Source organism: Etheostoma spectabile, chromosome 15 (genome assembly GCF_008692095.1).
Source record: "Etheostoma spectabile isolate EspeVRDwgs_2016 chromosome 15, UIUC_Espe_1.0, whole genome shotgun sequence".
NCBI classification, from domain to species: domain Eukaryota; kingdom Metazoa; phylum Chordata; class Actinopteri; order Perciformes; family Percidae; genus Etheostoma; species Etheostoma spectabile.
In genome coordinates this window covers 26,343,492-26,366,092 of record NC_045747.1, presented here as the reverse complement: position 1 = coordinate 26,366,092, position 22,601 = coordinate 26,343,492, and the positions used below count along the sequence as shown (strand labels likewise).

General features: G+C 40.8%; 1 protein-coding gene across 1 annotated transcript in view; it reads left to right on the top strand.

Annotated features, from left to right (window-relative positions):
* The window catches only part of tmc3 (transmembrane channel like 3), a 41,794-nt gene extending 19,778 nt beyond the window's left edge, over positions 1–22,016 (top strand). The window contains exons 6-22 of the mRNA XM_032537406.1: positions 1,705–1,803; positions 3,883–4,025; positions 5,802–5,949; positions 6,243–6,286; positions 6,827–6,974; positions 7,165–7,274; positions 8,788–8,866; positions 9,600–9,863; positions 10,587–10,715; positions 12,010–12,077; positions 12,498–12,626; positions 15,980–16,090; positions 17,487–17,612; positions 17,744–17,822; positions 18,689–18,731; positions 18,830–19,103; positions 20,775–22,016. Of these exons, the coding sequence (XP_032393297.1) occupies positions 1,705–1,803; positions 3,883–4,025; positions 5,802–5,949; positions 6,243–6,286; positions 6,827–6,974; positions 7,165–7,274; positions 8,788–8,866; positions 9,600–9,863; positions 10,587–10,715; positions 12,010–12,077; positions 12,498–12,626; positions 15,980–16,090; positions 17,487–17,612; positions 17,744–17,822; positions 18,689–18,731; positions 18,830–19,103; positions 20,775–21,774 (2,994 nt within the window). The 3' untranslated portion in view covers positions 21,775–22,016. The remainder of the gene's footprint in view (positions 1–1,704; positions 1,804–3,882; positions 4,026–5,801; positions 5,950–6,242; positions 6,287–6,826; positions 6,975–7,164; positions 7,275–8,787; positions 8,867–9,599; positions 9,864–10,586; positions 10,716–12,009; positions 12,078–12,497; positions 12,627–15,979; positions 16,091–17,486; positions 17,613–17,743; positions 17,823–18,688; positions 18,732–18,829; positions 19,104–20,774) is intronic.
* Positions 22,017–22,601: the final 585 nt, after the last annotated feature.

Below are 22,601 nucleotides of genomic sequence, written 5' to 3'. Positions count from 1 at the left end.
CAGACAGCTAGCTAGACTATCTGTCCAATCTGTTTTCTGTTGCACAACTAAAACAAATTATTGTTACTTATTGTTTAGCTATTTTGCAGCGGCACCATGTCTTCGTCCGGTGTTCAGCGCCACCTAAGGCGATTGTGATTGGTTCAAATAAAAAGGCCAATAAACAAGAGCATGTTTTTCTCCTATGCCGGAATGCTGTGTGGACCAACCAGACCTTCCTATACAGCGCTGTGGAGGAAGGTCTGGCAATGCGAGACTAGGAAATCAAACTAGCGTGCTCCTGTCAATGGTTGTGAAAGAGATCATTTGGCATGCTGATGAAAGGACACTTGCACACTTATTGCTATGTGTGCCATTAGTTGAGCTAACGCATGCTAATGGTGGCACACGTGCCTAAGGTGGCTGAGCCCTGCGCTATAGAAATGCTTGTATGCTCCTTTATTTTGTTGTGGGACCCAAGGCATGCAAGTCAGAGGCAATATTTCTAAGTCACTTAGTTCTTTTCAGGATTATGATGTGTCTTTATAACCAAACTACCAAGCATTGTTTTATTTATTTATTACATGCAACACGTTCTGAGAGCCTGGTCACACCAGTATTTATAGCATTTACACTAAATACAATTAATCTGCATGGAATTACTGTCATTAGTGGATTTGTTCATGGCAACTAAGTAAATCTTACCTTGCACAGCTGCAGGATTATCTCGATGTCACGTGATAATCACACAAATCCATTTTGTCAGGCTTCAGGTAACACGTTTGTGTCTGAACAACCACTGGTTTGGACCAATCAACATCTTGTGAGGAGCTCCTGGCCTCCAATGGTGTGGTTTAAGTGTGTTTGTGTGTGTGTGTGTTTGTGTGTGTGTGTGTGTGTGTGTGTGTGTGTGCTGGGCGAATGTTGGTTCAAAACAAACTGGCAGCTCCTAAAGAGTTTAGCATCAATGCTGCAATAATGCAACAGTGACCGCCCACTTTTTGAACGGCTCGGGTTCAGGAAGTGATTTTTCTCATTCATCATCTCCATTGACGTTTAAGAAAATGCTTAAATAAAGAGTTTTAAGCCTGGATCTAAGCCAACCAGCTACAAGATGAATCATAGTCTCCACTGCGGGGTAAGGTTGGCTAGTCCACTCATAATTTTGGTTTGGAGGAAAACATGCTCACTGCTCTTGGCATTTCTTTAAACCAATCACAATCGTCATGAGGGTCCTAAGCACTGGGCACAATGATGGTGCCGCTGCAGGAAGGAGCCTCAGGAAGGAAGTTGTTTTGGTGGAACATGTGTATGTTGAAAAATTGTTTTAGTCTTGAAACAGAAAACTCCGATTAGACAGATTGTAGATAGACTGGATTTACCCTGCAAAGATCTGAGGAGAAGTTAACCATAGTCCTCAGAAATCCAGAATGTCAACACAAACAGAGCGGAAGGTGACGGACATCTGGACAAAAATGTGGGACATCCATTTCCGGCAGCACCTGAACAATCCCGAGAGTGGATGTTGTCGGTATAGACTAGATGAAACGTCACTATTAAACATTTGATTCGGTGCATTAAAACCATTTTTAACGACAACAAAAGACTAAGATATAAGACTGTACTCTCTCTGTGTTTCTCTTGTATATATACAGTATATAAAATGTCTTGTGATGTAATATTATCAAAATCCGTTCACCTGGTCTGGTTTTGTTTGTGCTAAAGCTGCTGGCTGGAGCTCCGTTTGGAACGACGAGGAGTAAAACTATCCCCAAGGAGCATCTGGCTTCAGCCCAGGACCTGGACACCATCTGGTCTCTTGGGGTGAGCCTCTCTTTCCTTTTACTGTTCTATCAATAGCACATTACTAAACAGATACAATGCATCATTATTCAACCATCACTTTACTGCCTAACTGACCTCTGCTGTCTCCACTCCAAAGCCAGCATCACCTTCCACTAGCTCCATCCGATTAGAGTTGGAAAAGTATGCTGGGCTTGTAAAGGCCTATTATCATTATTACATATCTACATATACATTTCATTAAAAGATAATAATGAATCAAGGTTACTCTGTGTATTGAGCAGCTGTGATCGCTCACCTTTTCCCGCTCCTGCCCATTCCCGGTGGATTTATTTCACTTATTTTAGAACGTGTTGTTGACTGTAGGTGTGTTTAGCCCAGGTTGTTTTATTTCCTTTTGTTTCCCTGTCTTTTAATGCACTCTCTAACCGATTTCATGTCAAAGTCCCTGTGATTGGATCCCTCAGGTCGCCATGGGAGAAAGGGGCGGGGCACAATGCAGTCCTCTACTACCAACCTCAAAAAAGCTTACTCTGGATTCCAGTGGAGTTTAGTCCTGTAATACTGTTTGTCGAGGGGCCGATTAATAAATATTAGGGATGTCAATTGAGTAAAATATTAATCGTGATTATATGATGATCGTCCATGGTTAAATCATGATTATTTGCAAATTATTCGCACATTTTTTCATCTGTTCTTAATGTACTTTAAAAGGGATATTTTTCAAGTTTTTAATGCTCTTATCAACACGGGAGTGGACAAATATCTAAAGTGATGTGATTATCCAAATCAATGACAAATGTTGTCTAGAATTTACTCCACAATAACCTTAGAAGTACTGTGTGTTCAATTTGGTCAACTCAAGCCCATCAAGTAACAACAAATAGACACGTATGCGCCCATGATTTATTATCCAGGGTGACCTGCCTGTGGCGAGGGGGGGGAGGGTTCTCTGCACCAGCCATGTGCTTGACCAGGAAATTGGTATTTGAAACTGGACATACTCCAGGAGTATCTCAGTTCACATCGATAGTACAAGCAGATAACTTTAGTCTTGCGGCAAGAACTATCTGGAAGGACTTTGAAAATGAGCCTGCCATTGAAAAGACCCTTTTCTTTATCCATTTCTGCCCAAGGAGCTTCTTTCTCTCCTCTTCATGGTTCTTTCACGGTCACTCTGTCACACAGTGAATTGAGACTCTGGTTAATGGAGGAAATGTGGAACGTAGTATGCAAAAATATCACAGCGTACACAACGCAAAGACAAAACGCAAAGCACTCAGAATTGCCCAGGTGCATTTCAAGGGTGAGACATGATCATTTGAACAGTTATTCCTGAACTAGCGTACATCTGATTTTTTTCAAGCTTCGGATTAGACAACACATCCCTTTACCAGTGGGAGAATGAGAGCGGAGCAGCATCCTTCCATTTCAGAGGTATCAGGCGGTGGGCTCCCGGATAGCTCAGTTGGTAGAGTGGGCGCCCATATAGAGAGGTTAACTCCTCGATGCAGCAGGCCCAGTTTTGACTCCAACCTGCGGCCCTTTGCTGCATGTTATTCCCCGTCTCTCTCTCCCTTTTATTTCTTTCATTGACAGGACAGCTGTCAATAAAGGCCTAAAAATACCCTAAAATGAATCTTAAATTAAATAAATAAAAGAAGTATCAGGTGGCACGCAAGAAGGGTTGTAAAGGCAACTACTGTATGTAGCTTTGTTTCTGCTAGCCGCCCACAACGTTACTGCTGCGTTGCTTCCTGATTTCCCAAACTACGGAGCGGCCCGAGGCCCAAATCACAGAAGGCACGTGTTAATCTAATGTAAAGAGAAATTGTGGCAGTTATTTTAACAGCCCTAATAGATATACTATATATTTGGTTGTAATTAATTTTTACATACATACATATTATTACATTATCTAATCAGAAGCCTCTTTTAGACATGCACCTTGTTACTTAACAGTGCTGTTATGTCACTCGAGATCTAGTTGATTTCCTTGTCATGTCATCATGTGCTGGACCTCCTTGTGTGTTGTGAACGTGTGTGTGTGTGTGTGTGTGCGTGTGTTGTGAACGTGTTGTGTGTGTTTGATCTCCACAGGGATACCTGCAGTACTCTGTCTTATTCTATGGCTACTATGGCAGGCTGAGGAAGATCGGCAGCGCAGGGTACCGGTTGCCCCTCGCCTACTTCCTGGTTGGGATGGCTGTGTTTGCCTACAGTTTCATCATTCTGTTAAGAAAGTAATCATTTAGCTCTTTCCAACTCATACTGATGTGATGATGACTTGATGATATAATAATGTGATGTAATGCCTGGGGATGTCTTTATGATGACAGGTTTAGATAACGATTTGATCCTGTAGTGTGTCACAAAACATGTGTTGCTCATTGAAATGGCCTGCTCACAGCATTCAAAACCGCAAACTTGAAGAGTGAAATCAATGCAATTCAAAGGGTGGCAATATAAATCAATATTATATTGATTTCTTGATATGAGGCTAGATATTATAATATGGCACAATTATTTGTGGGTCTTTTCCTAGTTTTAAAGGTTAGATTACAATAAAGTGATGTCATTTTCTGAATTTACCAGACTGTTCTAGCTGTTCTATTATTTGCCTTTACACACTAAGTCCTAATGTCCACATTGTTGATGATCATTCTCACAAATCAAATTTTGTTAATATTTTGTGAAAGCACCAAATGACATTTGGTGCTTGGTACAAAATTGACAACCCTACAATATGGTTGCAACATCCACATTGAGGTATTTGGTCAACGGTATCCTATATTTTATATTCTTCATATCGCCCAGCCCTATGTTGCTGCAGTCACAAGATCTGCTCCCAGGGGTGAAGTGAATCAACACAAATCTTTGGCTCAAAGTTCGCCTTTTGGGAACTTTGACATGGAGATTATTGCTGTTGACCAACAACAAGCCAATGTGACAGTGCTGACTTTTGAGGTGACGGAGAGTTGGAGGGTCAGAAACAGAGGAGGTTGTTTTGGCTTATCAGTAGAGTTGCACCATGAGCTTTTACATAACCCTGCTCTGCCAGTGTATAAACTGGTCCATATCTGGTACAAATCTGTGTCTTATACAAACTGGTTAAAGGTTTCAAATTGTTTAGGGAGACCGAGCTGCTTGTAGAGCTATTGTGACATGTTCTTCACTAACTGGTGTGGTTAGCTTGCCAGCTACCACATACAGTATCTAAATACACATACTGTACACACTGTATATATACTGTATTTATATGCCATGGTTTATATATATGTATGGCATGGTTTTATTTCAGTTAGCCTAACAGCTGGTTTGATTTGCATTGCGAGATGATCTTATGAAAAGTTCCCCATGTCTATCTCAAGGTATAGTGAAGGGTATGTGATGATTGGGTGGGTATTGTAATGCCAAAGGCCAAGGGAACTTTATCAGGATTCATAGTATCCTGATCCAGGAAATAACTGGCCTTTAAAAATAAAGATCTGCCTACCTCTAGGGGAATTTAACATGGGGGGGTGTATACTTATGCCCTCTGTATTTTAAGGTAGAACATTTATTTACATTTAATACATTATTCATTTACAAAGAAAATCCTTGAAAGGTTGGATTTTCCTATTTGTTTTTAAATTAAGGCATTAATTTCCAAAGGTTGGTTTTTATTCCTCTTTTTAATCAACTTTAGCCTGGGTGTGTAAAACCTATGCAAGCCATTGTGTATGTGTGTGTGTGTGTGTGTGTGTGTGTGTGTGTGTGTGGTGGGTGTGTGTGTGTATATATATACATATATATATATATATATATATATATGTGGGGTGGGATGGTAGTATATGCCCCCAGCTCCGGCTTGTGAGAAGCTTCTTTGTTGGTGTGACCTGACTCAGCAGTTTAAAGCCATTCTAGTGACAAAATCCTTCATGCTGTTGGACTGACCAGCTGACTACCATCACTCTCTTAAAAATATTGCTTTGATAATATGGTTTTATAATATGCTCTGAATAATAATGCTCCTGCAGAATGGCAAAGAACTCTCGCCTGAGCCTGGCCAGTGCCTCGGATGAGAACTTCACGTTCTGCTGGAGAGTTTTCTGTGCCTGGGATTACCTGATAGGAAACCCGGAGGCTGCAGAGAGCAAAGGAGCCGCCATCGTCAACAACATCAGGGTCAGAGACATACAGACTGCAACCTCACTGGCCCGAACATATCCAGTTACATTGCCATATAGCTTTATTCACCGTCCAAGCCAGGGCATCTCTTTTACCTCTTGTATTAATGTATTTATGTATCGCTAACACTTTTCATGCACAGAACTCTATAAACCAAACATTGTCACGGTCTGTGTTTTACTCTCAAGCTAATACCAGCAGTGCTAATAAATGGTAATAACTACAGTGCTAATGAATGTAAATGACAGCATTGGTCGTCACAACATAATACCAAATGTATTTCTGCACAGGAAGCCATTGTTGAGGAGCAGGAAAAGAAGAAGGATACCAGTCTGTAGGTGTCAGTTATTACTTCCTTGTTTTCTCTGCATGTTCTTCTTCCTCTGGGATTTCCCCCTTTTAATTGTGTTTAAACCTAGCTGGTTTGTTTGGTTCCTTTTGTCATCTCCGTTTCAGCGTAGCTCATAATTGCTAGGCATGTGGCTAACAGTTGTCTGACACTTCACGATTTTGTGTTCATGGGAAATGTAGGTTTATTACCACAAGCAGTGCGGTCAGATAAAGATTACGTTTCCAAGGTAAAGACACACAGAATTGCCCAAATCTGGAAACAATGACTTGTTACATCATTTCTGCAGCTGGACCATTCAAACGGGCACTTTGCTTCATTCATTACTGGCTAAATTAGCTAGTAACTTTCAAAAGTTACAACTAATTTTTATCCGCATTTGGTGGTTGGTGGGTGTCAATTTAAAGCCCTGCATGAAATGTATATAAAGACGTTGAGGAATTACTGTGAAATTCCAGTTTTTGGAAGATGAAGTGTGTGCTCTTACACTCATCAATGTATTTCTGTGTCTTTGTGTTTGTTTAGGGCAGTTCTGATCAGTCTGCGTATCTTAGCCAACATCCTGGTGCTGCTGTCTCTGGCCGGCAGCATCTACATCATCTACTTTGTGGTGGACCGCTCACAGAAACTGGAGCAGGAGAAGCCCGAGCTGACGCTGTGGGAGAAGAACGAGGTAGCAGAGCAGACATTCTCATCATCATTAGTTTGATTAGATTATTCAACATACGATACAGTTCCAGGGAATCGATGAAAGTGGAGAGGCAGAAGACAGTGTCTATCTGCATTCTGTATGATCAATTTTTTTTTAGAAAAAAAGAGAACCCAAGCTCTGTGTCAGCGGCTTATAATGTCCTCCTGTGCAGGTGAGTGTGGTGGTTTCTCTCATCACCATGATCGCTCCGTCTGCCTTTGAGCTGGTGTCTCAGCTGGAGATGTACCACCCACGGACCTCGCTGCGCTTCCAGCTGGCCAGGTACTCCATCACTAAACAACCTCTCCCTAATGCAGCACTAGTCTATATCCACGATGTTACACTTCCACCGGATGTCCCTCTTTTTAGCCATGGACTATGGGGAACTGCTCCTCAGATCTCTGCAGGGTAAATCCAGACAGCTAGCTAGACTATCTGTCCAATCTGAGTTTTCTGTTGCATGACTAAAACAACCTTTGAACGTACACGTTTCACCAAAACAAGAGACTATTTTACAGCGGCACCGTGGCTCCGTCTGGTGCTTAGCGCCGCCCAAGGTGATTGTGATTGGTTTAAAGAAATGCCAATAAACCAGAGCATGTTTTTCTCCCATCCCAGAATGCTGTGTGGGCTAGCCAGACCCTCCTACACAGCGCTGTGGAGGAAGATCTGGCAAAGAAAAACTAATGCAGTAGTATGTATCAGGAAAACTTTTGGGCGGCTATTTTTAAAATTGATTATTTTCCCCCAGAATCAAAGAGTCACCTAAGTAGGTTCTGTTTCTACGGTACCACGGACAGCGACTACATCATTTCCAGCAAAACGGAGCGAAAGCAGAAAAGGCAGAAGATCATGTTCTTCTTAAACCCTTGTGTTGTCTTCCCGTCAAATTGAAAATCAACACTTTTGTTGAGGCTGTTAATCAACGTTTTTAACTTTTTATGTTTTTGTCCCTTTTTCAACACTTTTTTAAATGTTTGTCACTTTTTTGACGTTTTCAACACTACGTAACACTAACTTATTAACTATAGTTTTACAGTTGTTGTTGGGATTTATGGTCAATAAACCTCATTTATAGGAAATTATCCCTAATGTATGAGTTAGAAAAGCAGAAATTAGGAATCATTTAGTCTAAAATTAAAGTAATGTGTGTTAATGGATAATCACACACTGGAATATGTCAACTTTTACTCAATGCTATTTCAAAACCACTTCCATTTGTTTTTCCAAATGCTATAAAATTGAATACGACACCCCCAAATTAATGAAAGTAGAGATTTGTACTTGCCAAAGAGCGTTGTGTGGAATCAATCATGTTATTTTGGGGAATTACAATTGGGAAGTGAAAAAGAACATTGATATAGGAAAATGGGTCAATTTGACCCGAGGACAACATGAAGGTTAACTAATGAAATAAATGTCAGACTGACACACTGACTGACATGTGATGTGCATTCTTCTTAGAAAACAATTAGTTTTTAGAAATGTCTCATGATACATACGTTTTTTTAAATTAAATTTTATACTTTTGATTGATCCCCAATAGGGAAATTACACGTATCAATATTGTCTCTAGAAGTGTATTATTCAACTTTTATTTCTGTAAAGAAGGGAAAAGAAATCGTAACACTTCTAGAATTGCAATAAATGAAAATTGCAATGCAAATCCAATTAGCACCCATGTATCGTGAATGAATTAAAGAATCAGCCCTACTATTTAAATTACACTTTACATTATGTAATGCATCCCATCTCGTACTGAACACTGACATTGTACATGTGTTTGTGTCTACAGAGTACTTGTTTTATACCTTGGGAATCTCTACAGCCTCATTATTGCCCTCCTCGATAAGGTCAACAGTATGAGCTCTGCTGTGAGTATAAAACTACAAAATAAAAGCATCTGTTTTTTGTTTACAGCCTGGGTCTTAGTTTTTTCATAGTTGTGGCCATCTTTTCTTTAACTTCTGATAACATCAGGTTCATTCCTGAGATCTGGAGATGAGGCTGACAGAAAAATGTTTGCTCTCAAAAAAGTACATCTCACGGCAAAATGTCTTTTCAAATAGAAAAAAGGGATAATATAGAGTGAGCTGGTTATTACAAATTAGAAATCCAACAAGGTAATACAGGACCGGGACAGGAAAGAATCAAGTATTCACCAAGGCAGTGTAATAATCTAAAGATGTTTCATCCAAACCCCAGCCACTACATCATCAGTGACAGCTATAACAATTTTTATCAGCAGGAAAATTATGTAACACTGTCTGGCTTTCTGTATATACTGTATATAAATTATATTTTATTACATTTTATTATTCATTATTAAGAGAACTATGCCCATTTAATTCAATTCAATTGTATTTATATAGTGCAAAATCACAACAACAGCTCAACATCAGCTTGTTATCTGTCTCAAGTTCTGCATTTAAAACACATATTGATATACACATAAATTGATGTGTGTATCTTCTCATCGCAGTCTTGGAAATTAAGCCATTTCCCATTATGTTGAACTATTCCTTTTGCGCCAGAAAGTTGTGATTACATCAGTTGCCCATAAAGAATGTGTAGCTCGTGATGGATTCTACTGTATCTGTCCCCCAGGTCCCAGTGAGTCCAGGTAACTGGTCTGACTCCACCTCCTTCCTGGCCACCATCTCTCAGCCGGAGGTAGACAGCCTCTCCACGCTGGTTTCTGACATCTCCGTCTCCGAGCATCGCAACAGCACCATAGCGACCATTGCCACGGTGCTGGACGTTAGGAACAGCAGCGTGAGCAGCTCAGGGGGCGTCTCCAACCAGACAGCTCTGTTTGAGAAGAACACCCGCTCTCAACAGGACCCCTGCTGGGAGACCTACGTTGGACAGGTTCCCCCTTCTAAATGCTATACACCATGCTTATCCACATGGCATGTTTCTATGTCTTTCTTTAATAGGAAGTAGGTCCAGTGAAACGTCTAAAGGTCCCATATCATGCTCATCTTCAGGGTCATATGTGCATTTGGGGTTTCTACAAGAACATGTTTACATGTTTTAATGTTAAAAAAAGACCAGACTGCAATTGCTTGATATAGCATTCCACACTGCCCCGACTGCACTGCCCCTTTCAGAAGGGCCCCACTAACCCGTGGCCCTTTGCTGCATGTCTTCCCCCACTCTCTCCCTCCTTTCCTGTCAGCAACCGTCCTATCCATTAAAGGCCAACGTGCCCAAAAAAATCGTCTTCAAAAAAAGACTGCCTTCACCTCCCCTTCATACATATGCATACATACATATTATAATGACTGTTTTTAATGCATAATACAAAGATTTATGCAACTGACAGGATTACATTTCACTGAAATTGTCTTTTATGATTTCATGTAAAAGATAAATTGATTGATCGAAGGCTGCCTTTTGTTGATGTACACTCCTTTAAGCATTATCACTCTCTGTGTCATGCTCTTGTAAAATTCGTGACAAATTCATCCGGTTGCAGTGTGCTGTAACACCCAATCAGAGCCGGTTTTAGCCAGGTTTGAGTGGTGACCCATGTAATGAAGTGCATATGTTTGTCTATTTACATGCTGGATGTGGATGGTGTGTCTCCAGGAGATGCTGAAGCTGTCTATCATTGACATGATCTTCACGGTGGCCAGCATCCTGCTCATTGACTTCATCAGAGGGTTGGTGGTTCGCTACCTGAGTGACTGCTGCTGCTGGGATTTAGAGAGCAAGTTTGTAAGTTGTACACAAGTTGATTTTTTTTGTGTTGCAAAACCTTAAAAGCATTAAATGCCAGGTAACCAGCAAGGACTACAGGAAGCTACTGTTTCGCAGCAAAGAGATAGTCCAGCGTATAGCTCCAGTAAAACAGCGAAAGGTATGGATTAAGCAAAAAATATATAACATGTTACTGAGTTTTAAAAGGTGGTGGTAGGTTTTATTTTTTATTTCTCTATTTTAAAGGGACAATGTGAGCACAGAGTCCAACACACTGTAAGTGTATCAGATTTAGCCATGCAGGCTAATTTTCATCTGTAGTTCCTAGCAGGTTGAAACATTAACACATAAGCATAAAACAAGAACACACAAGCATAGGCAAGTAAAAGGACACAACCACTATTCCAGATCAAATCAGCTGTCAGGTTGATGGCATGAGAAAAACACAGGAGCATATACAGTAGACACAGGTGCATATTCACACATTAAGACACATTGCATCAACAACACAGAAGCACCAAGCACAGACGCACACACAGACACAGCAATAGTGACGAAAACAAACATTATTCCAGATTATGGCAGCATATAGTCAATAACCAATTATATGGATATGGAGAAGGATTTGATAGATGTGATGGTCCTTAGATCTGTGGGTATGATATTCCATGGATGGGCTGCTTAAAAGGAAAATGTCACTTTCTAAAACTCATTCTACATCTTTGGACAGAGCCATGCCAGCTATTTCTGAGCTAATATTGAATGAACAGATAAGAGAGATGTATTGATCTTCTCACTCTCTCGACCAGAAAATGAATAAGCATTTTTTCCCCCAAATATTGAACTATTCCACTGAAGGTACCCTGTGTATACCTATCTTGTTCTAAGTTTCAGTTTATCTACAGTGTTACTCACTGAAACATATTGTGTGTATCCTTGAGATCCAACAACTGTGCTGAATGCATTTTCTTATGCCTAAATCACATCCAACAAATGGGACCCACTCAAAAAATCATTGTTCCAAAGTAGAGCCGCAAAGATTAATTTTTAATTTAAAAAAAAATGTCTGATGTCAGCTTGTTTAATGTGAATACTTTCTAGTTTCTTCTCTCCTCTGTGACAGTAACTAAATATCTTTGGGTTGTGGACCAAACAAGACATTTGACAACGTCCGCTTTTTCACCATTTTCTGACATTTAGAGACCGAACAACTAATCCATTCCTCCAGAAAATAACCAATAATAATCGACAATGCAAATAATCGTTAGTAACAGCTCTACGCCACATTAATGCTTTTTCTGTCTTTTCACAGCCTGAATATGGAGAATTCAAAATAGCAGAGAATGTTTTACATCTGATTTATAACCAAGGGATGATCTGGTAAGTCCAAAAATGTGTCTAATGTAGCCGACAGAAAATGAAATATGGAGACTATCTTTCTATTTTCTCTGTGTCACCTTGGGCTTCCCACTCAGTGTGTAATAGAAGATCTAACTCATAGTTAATAGTGTGGCCAGTGCTGACCAGTCACCATGACCCTGTTTAAAGGAATGTGGCCCTCTGTAATCTCTCCATTACGCCTCTGTGGCCGCTCCACTGTATTTCCTCAAGTCATTTCAGAAATGTCGCCTTCAGCAGCAATGAACATAATGAAGTGAAACCACAAGCCACTGGATGGAATGGCTTTTCAATAGGGCGTGACCCCAGTGGCTGTGTGTGTGCGTGCATGCGTGTGTGCGTGCGTGCGTGCGTGCGTGTGTGTGTGTGTGTGAGAATAACTTTTCTCTCTCTTTCCTCCAGGATGGGAGCGTTTTTCTCTCCCTGTCTCCCTGCCTTCAACGTGTTGAAGCTGATTGGTCTGATGTATCTGAGGAGCTGGGCCGTCCTCACCTGCAACGTCCCCCATCAGCAGGTGTTCCGAGCCTCCAGGTCTGACACACACACGCACATGCAACCACACACACACACACACACACACACACACACACACACACACACACACACACACACACACACACACACACACACACACACACACACACACACACACACACGTACGCACCCACGCACACATGCCATGCACAAACGCACACATGCACGTTTGTGGTTTATGTTTGTGTTGTTATTAATATTAATCCTATTATTGGTACATACTGCTCGATTCAATTCAACTTTTAGTTTCTTTCTGGTGTCAAATCATAAAGCCGGCTTAACACTGCCTGTGTCACGTGAGCGTGGCGTTTCTGTTGCGTGTCAGCTGTGTTGCATTTTCTATGTCTTTACACAGCAGACATGTTTCTGGTGCTGCTGCTGCTAGGTGACGTACAGGGAGGGCTCTATACTTCATACTTCATAATAAATATAAATATATAGCTTACTGATTTGATTTAAGCAAGACAACGTCGGCTGTACTGACTGCAAAATGGACTACAGAATATTTCGTATACATATATACTGTATATTTCGTTCTGTGTGACAGGTGTAATATTTGAAAATCGATTCTTTTTAAATTACATTTATATCTGCATTTATGTCAAAACCTAGAGACTTTCAAACATCAACATGTCACTTATTAATATGTATTTATGTCAAAATGACATAAAAGTATCTTTTCCTATTCCATTTTGCCTGGAACTGCTTCCGACACACTTGCCTGTTGTGCGAAAAATAGGCATCGGTTCAATTTCTAGCATGCACGCGGTTTTGGCACCGAGCCGCGCCGAGACGTTTGTGTAACGCAGGCAGTGTGTAAGCTCTAACCTGTTAACATGGGAGCCGAAAAATTAATTTAAACATAGAGTAGGTGTAGACCCCACTATAATTGACAGAGACCCTACAATTCCCTCCAAGAGCAAGCATTTAGTGTGGCTGTGTCAAGGGAAAAACTTCCTTTAAACAGACTTTGGACAGAACCTGGCTTTTGGTGGGCGGCCTTTATGTCCTACACTCTCAGGACAAAAGGACACATGACTTTAAGTCCATATTTACATCACATCACACCCTCATCCGTGTCATGAAGCTCTGCAGTGTGTGAGATCCTCTTTGATAAACATGAAACTGCGTCAGCACCCTTTTCCTATTATTATTATTATTATTATTATTATTCATTATCACCAATGGTTTAGTAGCTATTTTTTTAATTCCTTTTTATTTTACAGCTCTGCCATGCTGCTGACAAATCAGAATGTAGTCCTGCAGTACAGTATATTTATCCTATACATACACACATACACACGGGCCTGAGGCCCTCAGCCCACTATGATTTATGTAACAAGGCTGTCATCGCCTCTTTCAGTGCTTATCAGTCACTCCCAGATGTGGTGAAAACCAAGCAGAGACACACACACACACACACACACACACACACACACAGAGGCCAGTCCAGCATACAGCTGAGAGTAAATGTGAGCCATTTAATGCAGTCGCGCTGGAGTAGAGAGAGAGACTGATACTGACAGGTTGCTGATAGTAAAGAAGGCTTTTGTGACTCATAATTGTGTTGTGTTGAAAACACCGCGTGTAAACATTTCTGGATAAAATGGATTTTGTTTTAGCATCATTTAAGTAGTCTAGCGCTCCTGGCCTCAAACGAGAAATGCAGCAACTACAATAGGAGAGTTGTTGGCCCTTGCGGGTGGTAATGTATAATCAAAGCTGACTAGTTTCTTTAAAATGTTCACATATACAGGAGCAACATTATTGTTATATTACCACGTAAATGAGGAATTTTGTCTGGGTGAAGACAGACAGCAGTGGCTCTTTATTTCTGGGGATTGTTTTGTGAGTGACTGAGATATGCCTTTGGAGAAAACAGCTAACCTGGCTCATTCAAAGTTAAAAACTTCTTTGTGTGTGGGTTCAGCCCTACCAGTTATCCCTTTCCCTTACACATTTGATTTATTGTGGATCCATTACACTGCATATTATTTGGTTCTTACCAAGACAAAAAAAAACTTAGATTTAGAAGTAGTTGTTTTAAGAGTGAATTTCTTATATTAAGTGGCCAGTGTTACACTATCATCTTAAATCAAGCAAGTCAAGTGAAATTATCTTGCTGCGTTGACGGATAATTTCACAAGTTTTGAGTACCTTTTCCCTCAGATTTAGTGTTTTTATCTTGTTTTTAGAAACCCATTTTTTGCTGTGTATATATGTATGTATGTAGATGTATGTGTAACACCTCCCGGGTGCGGGTCAGTGTTTATCCTACACAGTTAATGTATCCTACACAAAAGGAGAAGTGAGACAATGTTAAACGTGCTGCCTTCAATGTAGCTGTTTTCGTCAGAATGAGCGATAACGGGCAGCTTCCCAAAAGTCCACAGTCGATGCAACACGTAAGATCTCACACTGCCCTCTACTGACAACCGTTGGGATAGCACATGTACCCCAAAAGGTGAAATGCTGCTGCACATTAATTAATTTGACAAAAACTTAACAAAAGAAAAATGTGATCATACATTTGTGTTTGTCACATGTATACAGTATAAATATACAGTATATATATATAATATTTAGGGAAATTAACTTCTCCATGATTCTATTGAGAGAGCTGACAAACATCACAATGTAGACAAACCGCATCACTGGCTGGCCACCAGCCGACAACATCAGAGCAAATGTGCAATTGGCCATCAATTATGTGTAAAATTGCCCATATTCAAACTCTACACAGTTGATTTCTCACATAAAAAAAATCTCAGAAGTGAATTTAGTGGTAAAATAGCAGACGGAAATTGTAAAAAGTTTCCAGTTATCAGCTGCTACTACTACGGCAACCACCTGATATAACTAGTTAATTGTTACTAAAGCAAATTGTACATTTGGTTGTAATGGAGACAATTGTTGCTGTTAATATGAAAGTCCATGATAACAAAACAACACACCATTCTATTTTTGATGGCTAAATTAAATGAAATGTGGCTTTTTTACATTTAAACAAAATGTCATCAATGTTAACAAGCTTTAAAATGTCAATTCTTTTCAAATTTGGATATTGTTTTAAAATAGAAATTTAAATGAACAAAAAAGTACATGGGCCCAATTACAGTAACAACATGAAAATGTCACTGTTGTTGCATGATATTTTATTTGTGTTTAGCCTACATCATCAGTTTCTATTATCTAATGTGAAACAAGAGGCTATCAGCTTCGCAACCAGTCTTCCATTTGAGTGAATGGGGAGTGACATAAGCAAAAAAAAAATTCTGAAAGGTCTGAAAACAGAAGGAATGTGAAGATTACTAATTTTGAAATATCCATGTTCTCTTTGCCTTTTTTAGATCAAACAATTTCTACCTGGCTATGCTGCTTTTCATGCTCTTTCTGTGTATGCTGCCCACCATATTCGCCATAGTGAGATACAGACCGTCACAGCATTGTGGACCATTCAGGTAAACACAGTTTATATGGTATCAGTGTCATGGTTTGGTGTGTTCTGTTTCCTGTTTTATTTTGAAGTCTGTCTTTTCTCCCTAGTATTGTCTGGTTTTACTTCCTGTCTTGTGTTTTCCCGCCTTTTTTGATTGTTCTGCCCAGCCATAGTCTGTTTAACGTGTTTCCCCAGCCCTAGTGTCACCTGTCCCTTGTTTCGCCGTTACCATGTGTATTTAGTCTCTGTGTTTCCTTTGTTTCTTGTGGGTTCATTTTGTTCTGTGTGTGTTCAGTGGTGTCAGATGTAGTTCTGTTTTTTGAGTTTGTTGAGTGGTGTATTATGTGGACCTGCGCGTGCTTTTTGGACTACCTGATTGTTAGTTTTGCACCGCTGTCCTTTCGTTTTTGTTTTTTGGTCTTCATTAAATTCTTTCAACTCTGTGTTTGGGTCCAAGCCTCATCTATCCTTGACAATCAGAAGATGTGTGTTGTATAAAGGAACTGCTGTAACTTATATTCCATATATATGGAAGGATGTCCCAAAACCTGTAAAAGTTGTCTGGCTTATAGACTGTAATAAATAGGATGGAGGAAGCTTTTGGGTCTGAAAAAGTGAAGCCAATGCTGAGGCTCCTTAAAGATGAATTCTCTCTAATTTTGACTCCACTGAGTGATTGAGCCTACTTTTCACTTGATTCAGTAAACCTTTTCATAATGAGTTCATGGCCTCAATCGCTAGTTTCAAATCTTCTTCAATACTGACTGATGTTCATTTTATAAATTATGGTTCAGTTAATTTTGAGATAGACGAAAAAGCATGGCATGTTTTAGCACCTGTCAATCAGGACAAAGGCTTAGCAATGCTAACACTGTGGACATTAAAATAGTCCTGAACTTGTTTTTGCCGGTTGTCCGTGTTTTCATCTTAAACTTTGACTCTCACACTGTGTATTTTCACTTTATCAAAGTTAATTTGGACATTTTGTCCAAATACGATCACTTCTTGCTACAAAATACCAAGATGGCAAACCCCTGCTTCAAAATGGCTGTCCAAAAACCAATGGGTGATGTTACTTATACTGATAGATCCATTATTTGTAGAGTGTATGGTTTTGACCAGTCTCGAATCGGGAACGCCCCTTCAATTGCCGGTAAAAGCAAATTACCAGATTATCCCTTAATGTGTGCATTTGGCGGTCTGGGTTATGTCCAAAGATTAGTGTTAAGGATGCCGCAGATGACAATTATGCCAAAGAGAAAAGTCAAAACATTTGCCAGATTTTGCTGTGTTTATTCAATAATCTGCAGTTTTCACATTTGAAGTAGGAGCTGCTACCTGTACCCTCAGGTGTTAGATGCGGTCGTGTTTATATTGTTTCTAAATGGGAACTTAAAGTACTTAAATATGTGTTTCAGTGGTCAAGAGAAGATATATGACATCATCTCTGAAACAGTGGCCAATGACTTCCCCCTGTGGTTCAGTAAAGTGATGAGCTACGTCACTAGTCCTGTGGTAGTGCTGCCTGCACTGCTGCTGCTGTTGTAAGACCACACACACACACACACACACACACACACACACACACACACACACACACACACACACACACACACACACACACACACACACACACAAAATGTGCCATCTTGACTGTTGCCACTGTGTGTTTCAGCATGCTGATATACTATCTCCAGGCCATAGCCAGATCCCTCAAATTCACCAACAACCAGCTGAGAATGCAGCTCCAGACTGTGAGTTTCTCAGTTTCATTCTTTCATGTATACCTTGTAGGACTGAATCAAAATATGTCTACATCGCTCTCAATCATAACTTTTGCTTTTAATCCACTTTGGTGGCCTTGTATGACCGGAAGAATACAGTATGGAAGTAAGCAGGAAAGAATGACCAGTTACAGTTGATCATTTCAGTAATTGGAGCGGTCATCAGCTTTGAGCCATGGATGTATAATAAAACCTGGATACAGCGTTCAAGGCAGAGCCCCGTTGGTCCTGTATAAGTTGCTCTGTGGCGCATGAGGCCAATTAAAGTTTAACTGATGCGTCTAAAATAACCTGGATGATCAGCAATGCTTCCTCACTGTGCGGCCCACAGAGCATGCACACTAGAAACCTCCGCTAATCAATCTGCTACTTCCTGTTAAATGTTCCGCTAACTTGAATGGCGATTAAATGATTCAATCGTGCGGCTCTTCTAGACTTAGAATGTTATCGGACCGAATGGATCAAATTCTGATAGTGAAACAAGTAATTTCGTAGGGGTTGTGATGCTTGAAAAAAATGTATCCACTGATTCCCAGACGTCTATTTCACCATGTAAGTCTATGGGGAAAAAAATGTTATTGGGCCAGAGGAAGTTGTAATTCCACTATATGGCCACTATGTCAAATTGTCTTCAAAGCCCAGAGCACTTCCTGAAGCTCCTGCCTTGTGCATGTAAAAATCTTTGTAGGTACATAACAGAACGTCACTGACTTTTTAATGCTTATTAAACAGAACATTAGTCATCAACAATTTTGATAACTGAATAATCATTTTAAGTAATGTTGTAAGGAAAGAATATAGAAAATAATTAACGGTTTAAAACTGAATCTGTCTAGGAGCGGACCGAGGACAAGAAGAAAGTCTTCCAGCTGGCTGCAGGTATCTCTGGTGTTTATTCAGTTTTTTCTGTGTGTAGGGTTATTATTATTTCTTGTCTTGTGGTGACCCTCACCCTGTAGCATTTACCCCAACCCTAGCGAGGCTGCAGGCTCCAGAGGCTGTGGCGGACAAAAAGCCGGATGAGCAGGAGAGCGACATCACGAGCCAGGAGGCCTCCATTCACACTCCATCTCCCCGACACAACGGCAGCATCACAAACTTCCACTCCCCTGTTCGTCGTGGAAACAGCATCCGCACCATCACCCAATCAGCGTCCAGGGCGGACCTGAACAGAGGAAGGGGGGCTGGATCTGTCAGAAGTCCAACAGTGACCATACTACCCAAACACAGGCCGGAGCACGTTCCAAACAGGTCGGACACACCTTTCATATTGGTTTAACCTATCAGGTTGACTTAAGACAACAGGCAACCTCTAAAGCCCAATTCAAAACCAAAGATTCTAAACCGTTTTAGAACGTCACAGAGAAAAGTTGCAGCGGTCTGAACCGGCCCGTCTCAGCTCGAGTCAAATCAGCTGATGGTGTCACTGCGACTCAGCTGGTCCAGTCTCCAGAGGCTGGTTTGAGAACGTAACAGACGTCACCTGTTTTAACAGCCAATAGAGAAGTCAGCTACGATAAAATGATCCATAATTCACTTTATTTCTGTTACAAACGGTTAACGGAGGCGAACGTGCACCCGCAGGCACGTATGGTGGAGCAAGCTAGAGAGTGACTGAAGATAGGTAGTGCCTAAGACAAAGCAAAGAATCTGAGAAATGAACTGTATTTTTGCCGATTCAACACTAGAAATATAACTGTAGCAAGCATCTTACTAGCACCAACGTTATCCGCAATCATATTTAGACGCATCAATCAATATAATTAGCAACAAATAACCAGTAAGTCGGAAGTTAAGACAGATATACAAAGACTGGTTATGGAGATGATACATCTCTTGTGTCCTCTTGTCTTATTGGTGTGAACTGGCAGGTTTTAAAACGCTGCAAACCGACCACAGAGTACCATGTCATGGGACCTTGGTCATGGGAGTCTAAGAACATTCGTAAGATGGAATTCACGATAATCTTTTCCGTGTGATGCTTTTTGGGAAATAAGGCCCTGTCCAGCTGAATATCCATCAGCTATTGGTTATTAACACTCAACAATATTGGTCTGTAAAATACTTGCGTCACAGTTGGTCTTTTTAAACAGCTTAAAGACATTCTTAACTTTTCAAACATACAAATGCTAGTGTATCTTAGTTAAGGGAACCATGTTTGTCCAAGTGTAAATAGGGGGCCACATATGCCAACAGCAAAGTTTGCAGTCGGGCACATTCTGAATTTAATTAACACTCTTGATTAATGTAAATGAGCTTCCGCTGACTTCATTTGATAGTAACCAAAATTAAAACTTTCCTTCTTCTAGCTTAAGATGGTTAATAATGTTAGTTAAATTAAAATTGTGACTTCCTGTTATCTGAAAAATGTAACTCTTAAAAAAATATATTGTTCAGACATAATTTGTACGTACTTTATTATGTATCTGGGATTTCTAAATGCTGTCTCGGTTTCTTTTCCATTATGAAGAATAATATTCTGTGGGAAGCACTGACTACTTGTAAGTTGTGTAATGTTTTTGGCATGAAAACTGTCAAATTTAAACTGGTCGAAAATTGGCTTTAAAATACTATACCTGCACTATTTCGCATGTTTAAGACCATTTTGTACAAATAGCATTTACTGTGCATTACATCACTGCTGTGCGGACCAATATACACATCATGAGTTTGTTATTTTTGTGTTTTTACAAGTTTCCACACAGCCATTGGTTTTCATTCATTTCAGTACTTTAAAAAAGACTTTACCCATCTCAGTGAAGATCATGTCTCATATATTTTTTTTCAAAATTATGTGTTGCAATGCAAGCATTTCAAATAAGTCCATGCTTTTTAATTACATTATGATAACATACCAACAATATTTCACATTGATATACCATATAAAAGCTCATTCTCATGTGTTGTCCTTTCTCATAACAGGCCCCCGTCCTTCTTCGGTGGCCCTAGTGGGACCTGCAGGTCTAAGTCCTACCACCACATGGCGTACAATCCCCCAGCTCGCTATTCTGACAAGATCCACTCTGACCCCCTGTACAGGAAGACCACACGCTCCATACATCCGGTCGAGGCTGCCGGGATCATCACTGCGCAGAGTTATGGAGGACGCCGCGGCCCCACCACCCGCTATGTGATCGTCAACGAGCATGACCCCCGGAAGAAGCTGCTGCGCTCAGCCACACGGATCCCGCGCCATTACCTCATGGAGGAGCCCGCAGAGATACTGGAGCTGTACCCGCGCAACTTCAAACGCTACCCGCCGCGCACTGCTCACCGCCAACCGCAACCTCACCAGCCCCAGACCTCGCAGCCCCATCTGAGCGAAGAGGAAGAGGAGGAGGATAAGGGAAAAGGCAGGAAAAGGATGTCACTGGGGAAGACTCATCGGCCCCGTTCCCTCTCTGACCTCCAGCAGCCAGCGCACTTCTACATCGGAAACCGCGGGGAGAGCCACTCATCAATGGCTAAAGACAGCCACACTGCTCGAGGAAGATGTGGAGCGCAGGAAGAGGATGAAGAGGGGGAGGATGTCGAAATGGACTGGGGCGGTTTAGAGTCACACTCCCAGTCCCAGGCCAGTTTGAGAGGAGCAGACTGTCTGCTTATGCGAAGCAGGCGTCACATCCATTCCCCAGGAAGACACTGTCAGTCCCCGGCCCAAACCAGGCACATGGAGGCCTACGTGAAGCCCAAGATGAGACCAAAGCTGGAGACCCCTCTGACCGAGTCCGACTCGGCGTCCCTGGCCTCCAGCAGTGACCAGCAGAACAGCAGCACTGACCAGTACATTCAGGTCATCCACAACAAGGAGCACTATCTCAAGTCCGATGCTAGGCAAGGAAAACTTGCCAAAAAGAAGTCCAAAACCAGCTTTGATCAAATTGCCACAGAGTCCAATGACCTGGTCTTCTCCAATGTGTGACATCTCCTTTGCTAAAATTATGTACTGTATTCTGTTCAAATGTTTTTCAAAATATGAAAGAAATATACACTTAGTGTTATTAAGACGTTGCATTAAAAGCACAGAAAATATATTATTATAAATGTGATTTCTTTCCCCTATGTGTGTTGTCTTTTATAATTTTGAAACAGGTCTCAATACGTGTTAGTATTGCAATGTGTATTTTCAAACCATACTACACTGACGCTATTAGAGTAACTAAATTTTAATCAGCTATGAACACAAATACAGTGTACATAATTACACTTGCTTCCCATACAATCAGCATATAATAGTTATAGATAATCCCCCATTGATCAGACACTAAGGGCCTTATGTTAACAATCCAAGCAAACAGCGTAAAGCTCATGGCTTGGGTGCGTTTAGGGTGTGTCGAAGTCCACTTTAGCCAGTTTGACGGAGCAAAAAAGGGTCAGTGTGCCGTGGTTCAAAAAAGTTGTGTCTTCATTAATTCATAAGTTTGTTTTGGGTGTAACATGTAATAAACCAATCAGAGTGTCATCTCCCATTCCCTTTAAAAGCAGGTGTGTTAGTACCTTGGCACATTGATATTATAATGGCAGATTTGCACCGTATTATTTTTATTTTTAATCTTTTGCATGTTTGTGTGCTTTTGCGCATCCCTGTGTGTGTCACGGGCATAGTTTGCGCACACTGTGCATGAGCCTAGGCGCATTTTACTAATGCGCTGTTAAAATAACAATGAAATTTGGACCAGGTTTTTGTTGGTCAATGGCGCAATCACTTTCTGCTGCCTCAAGATAGCAATACGCCAAGAATTCACCTGA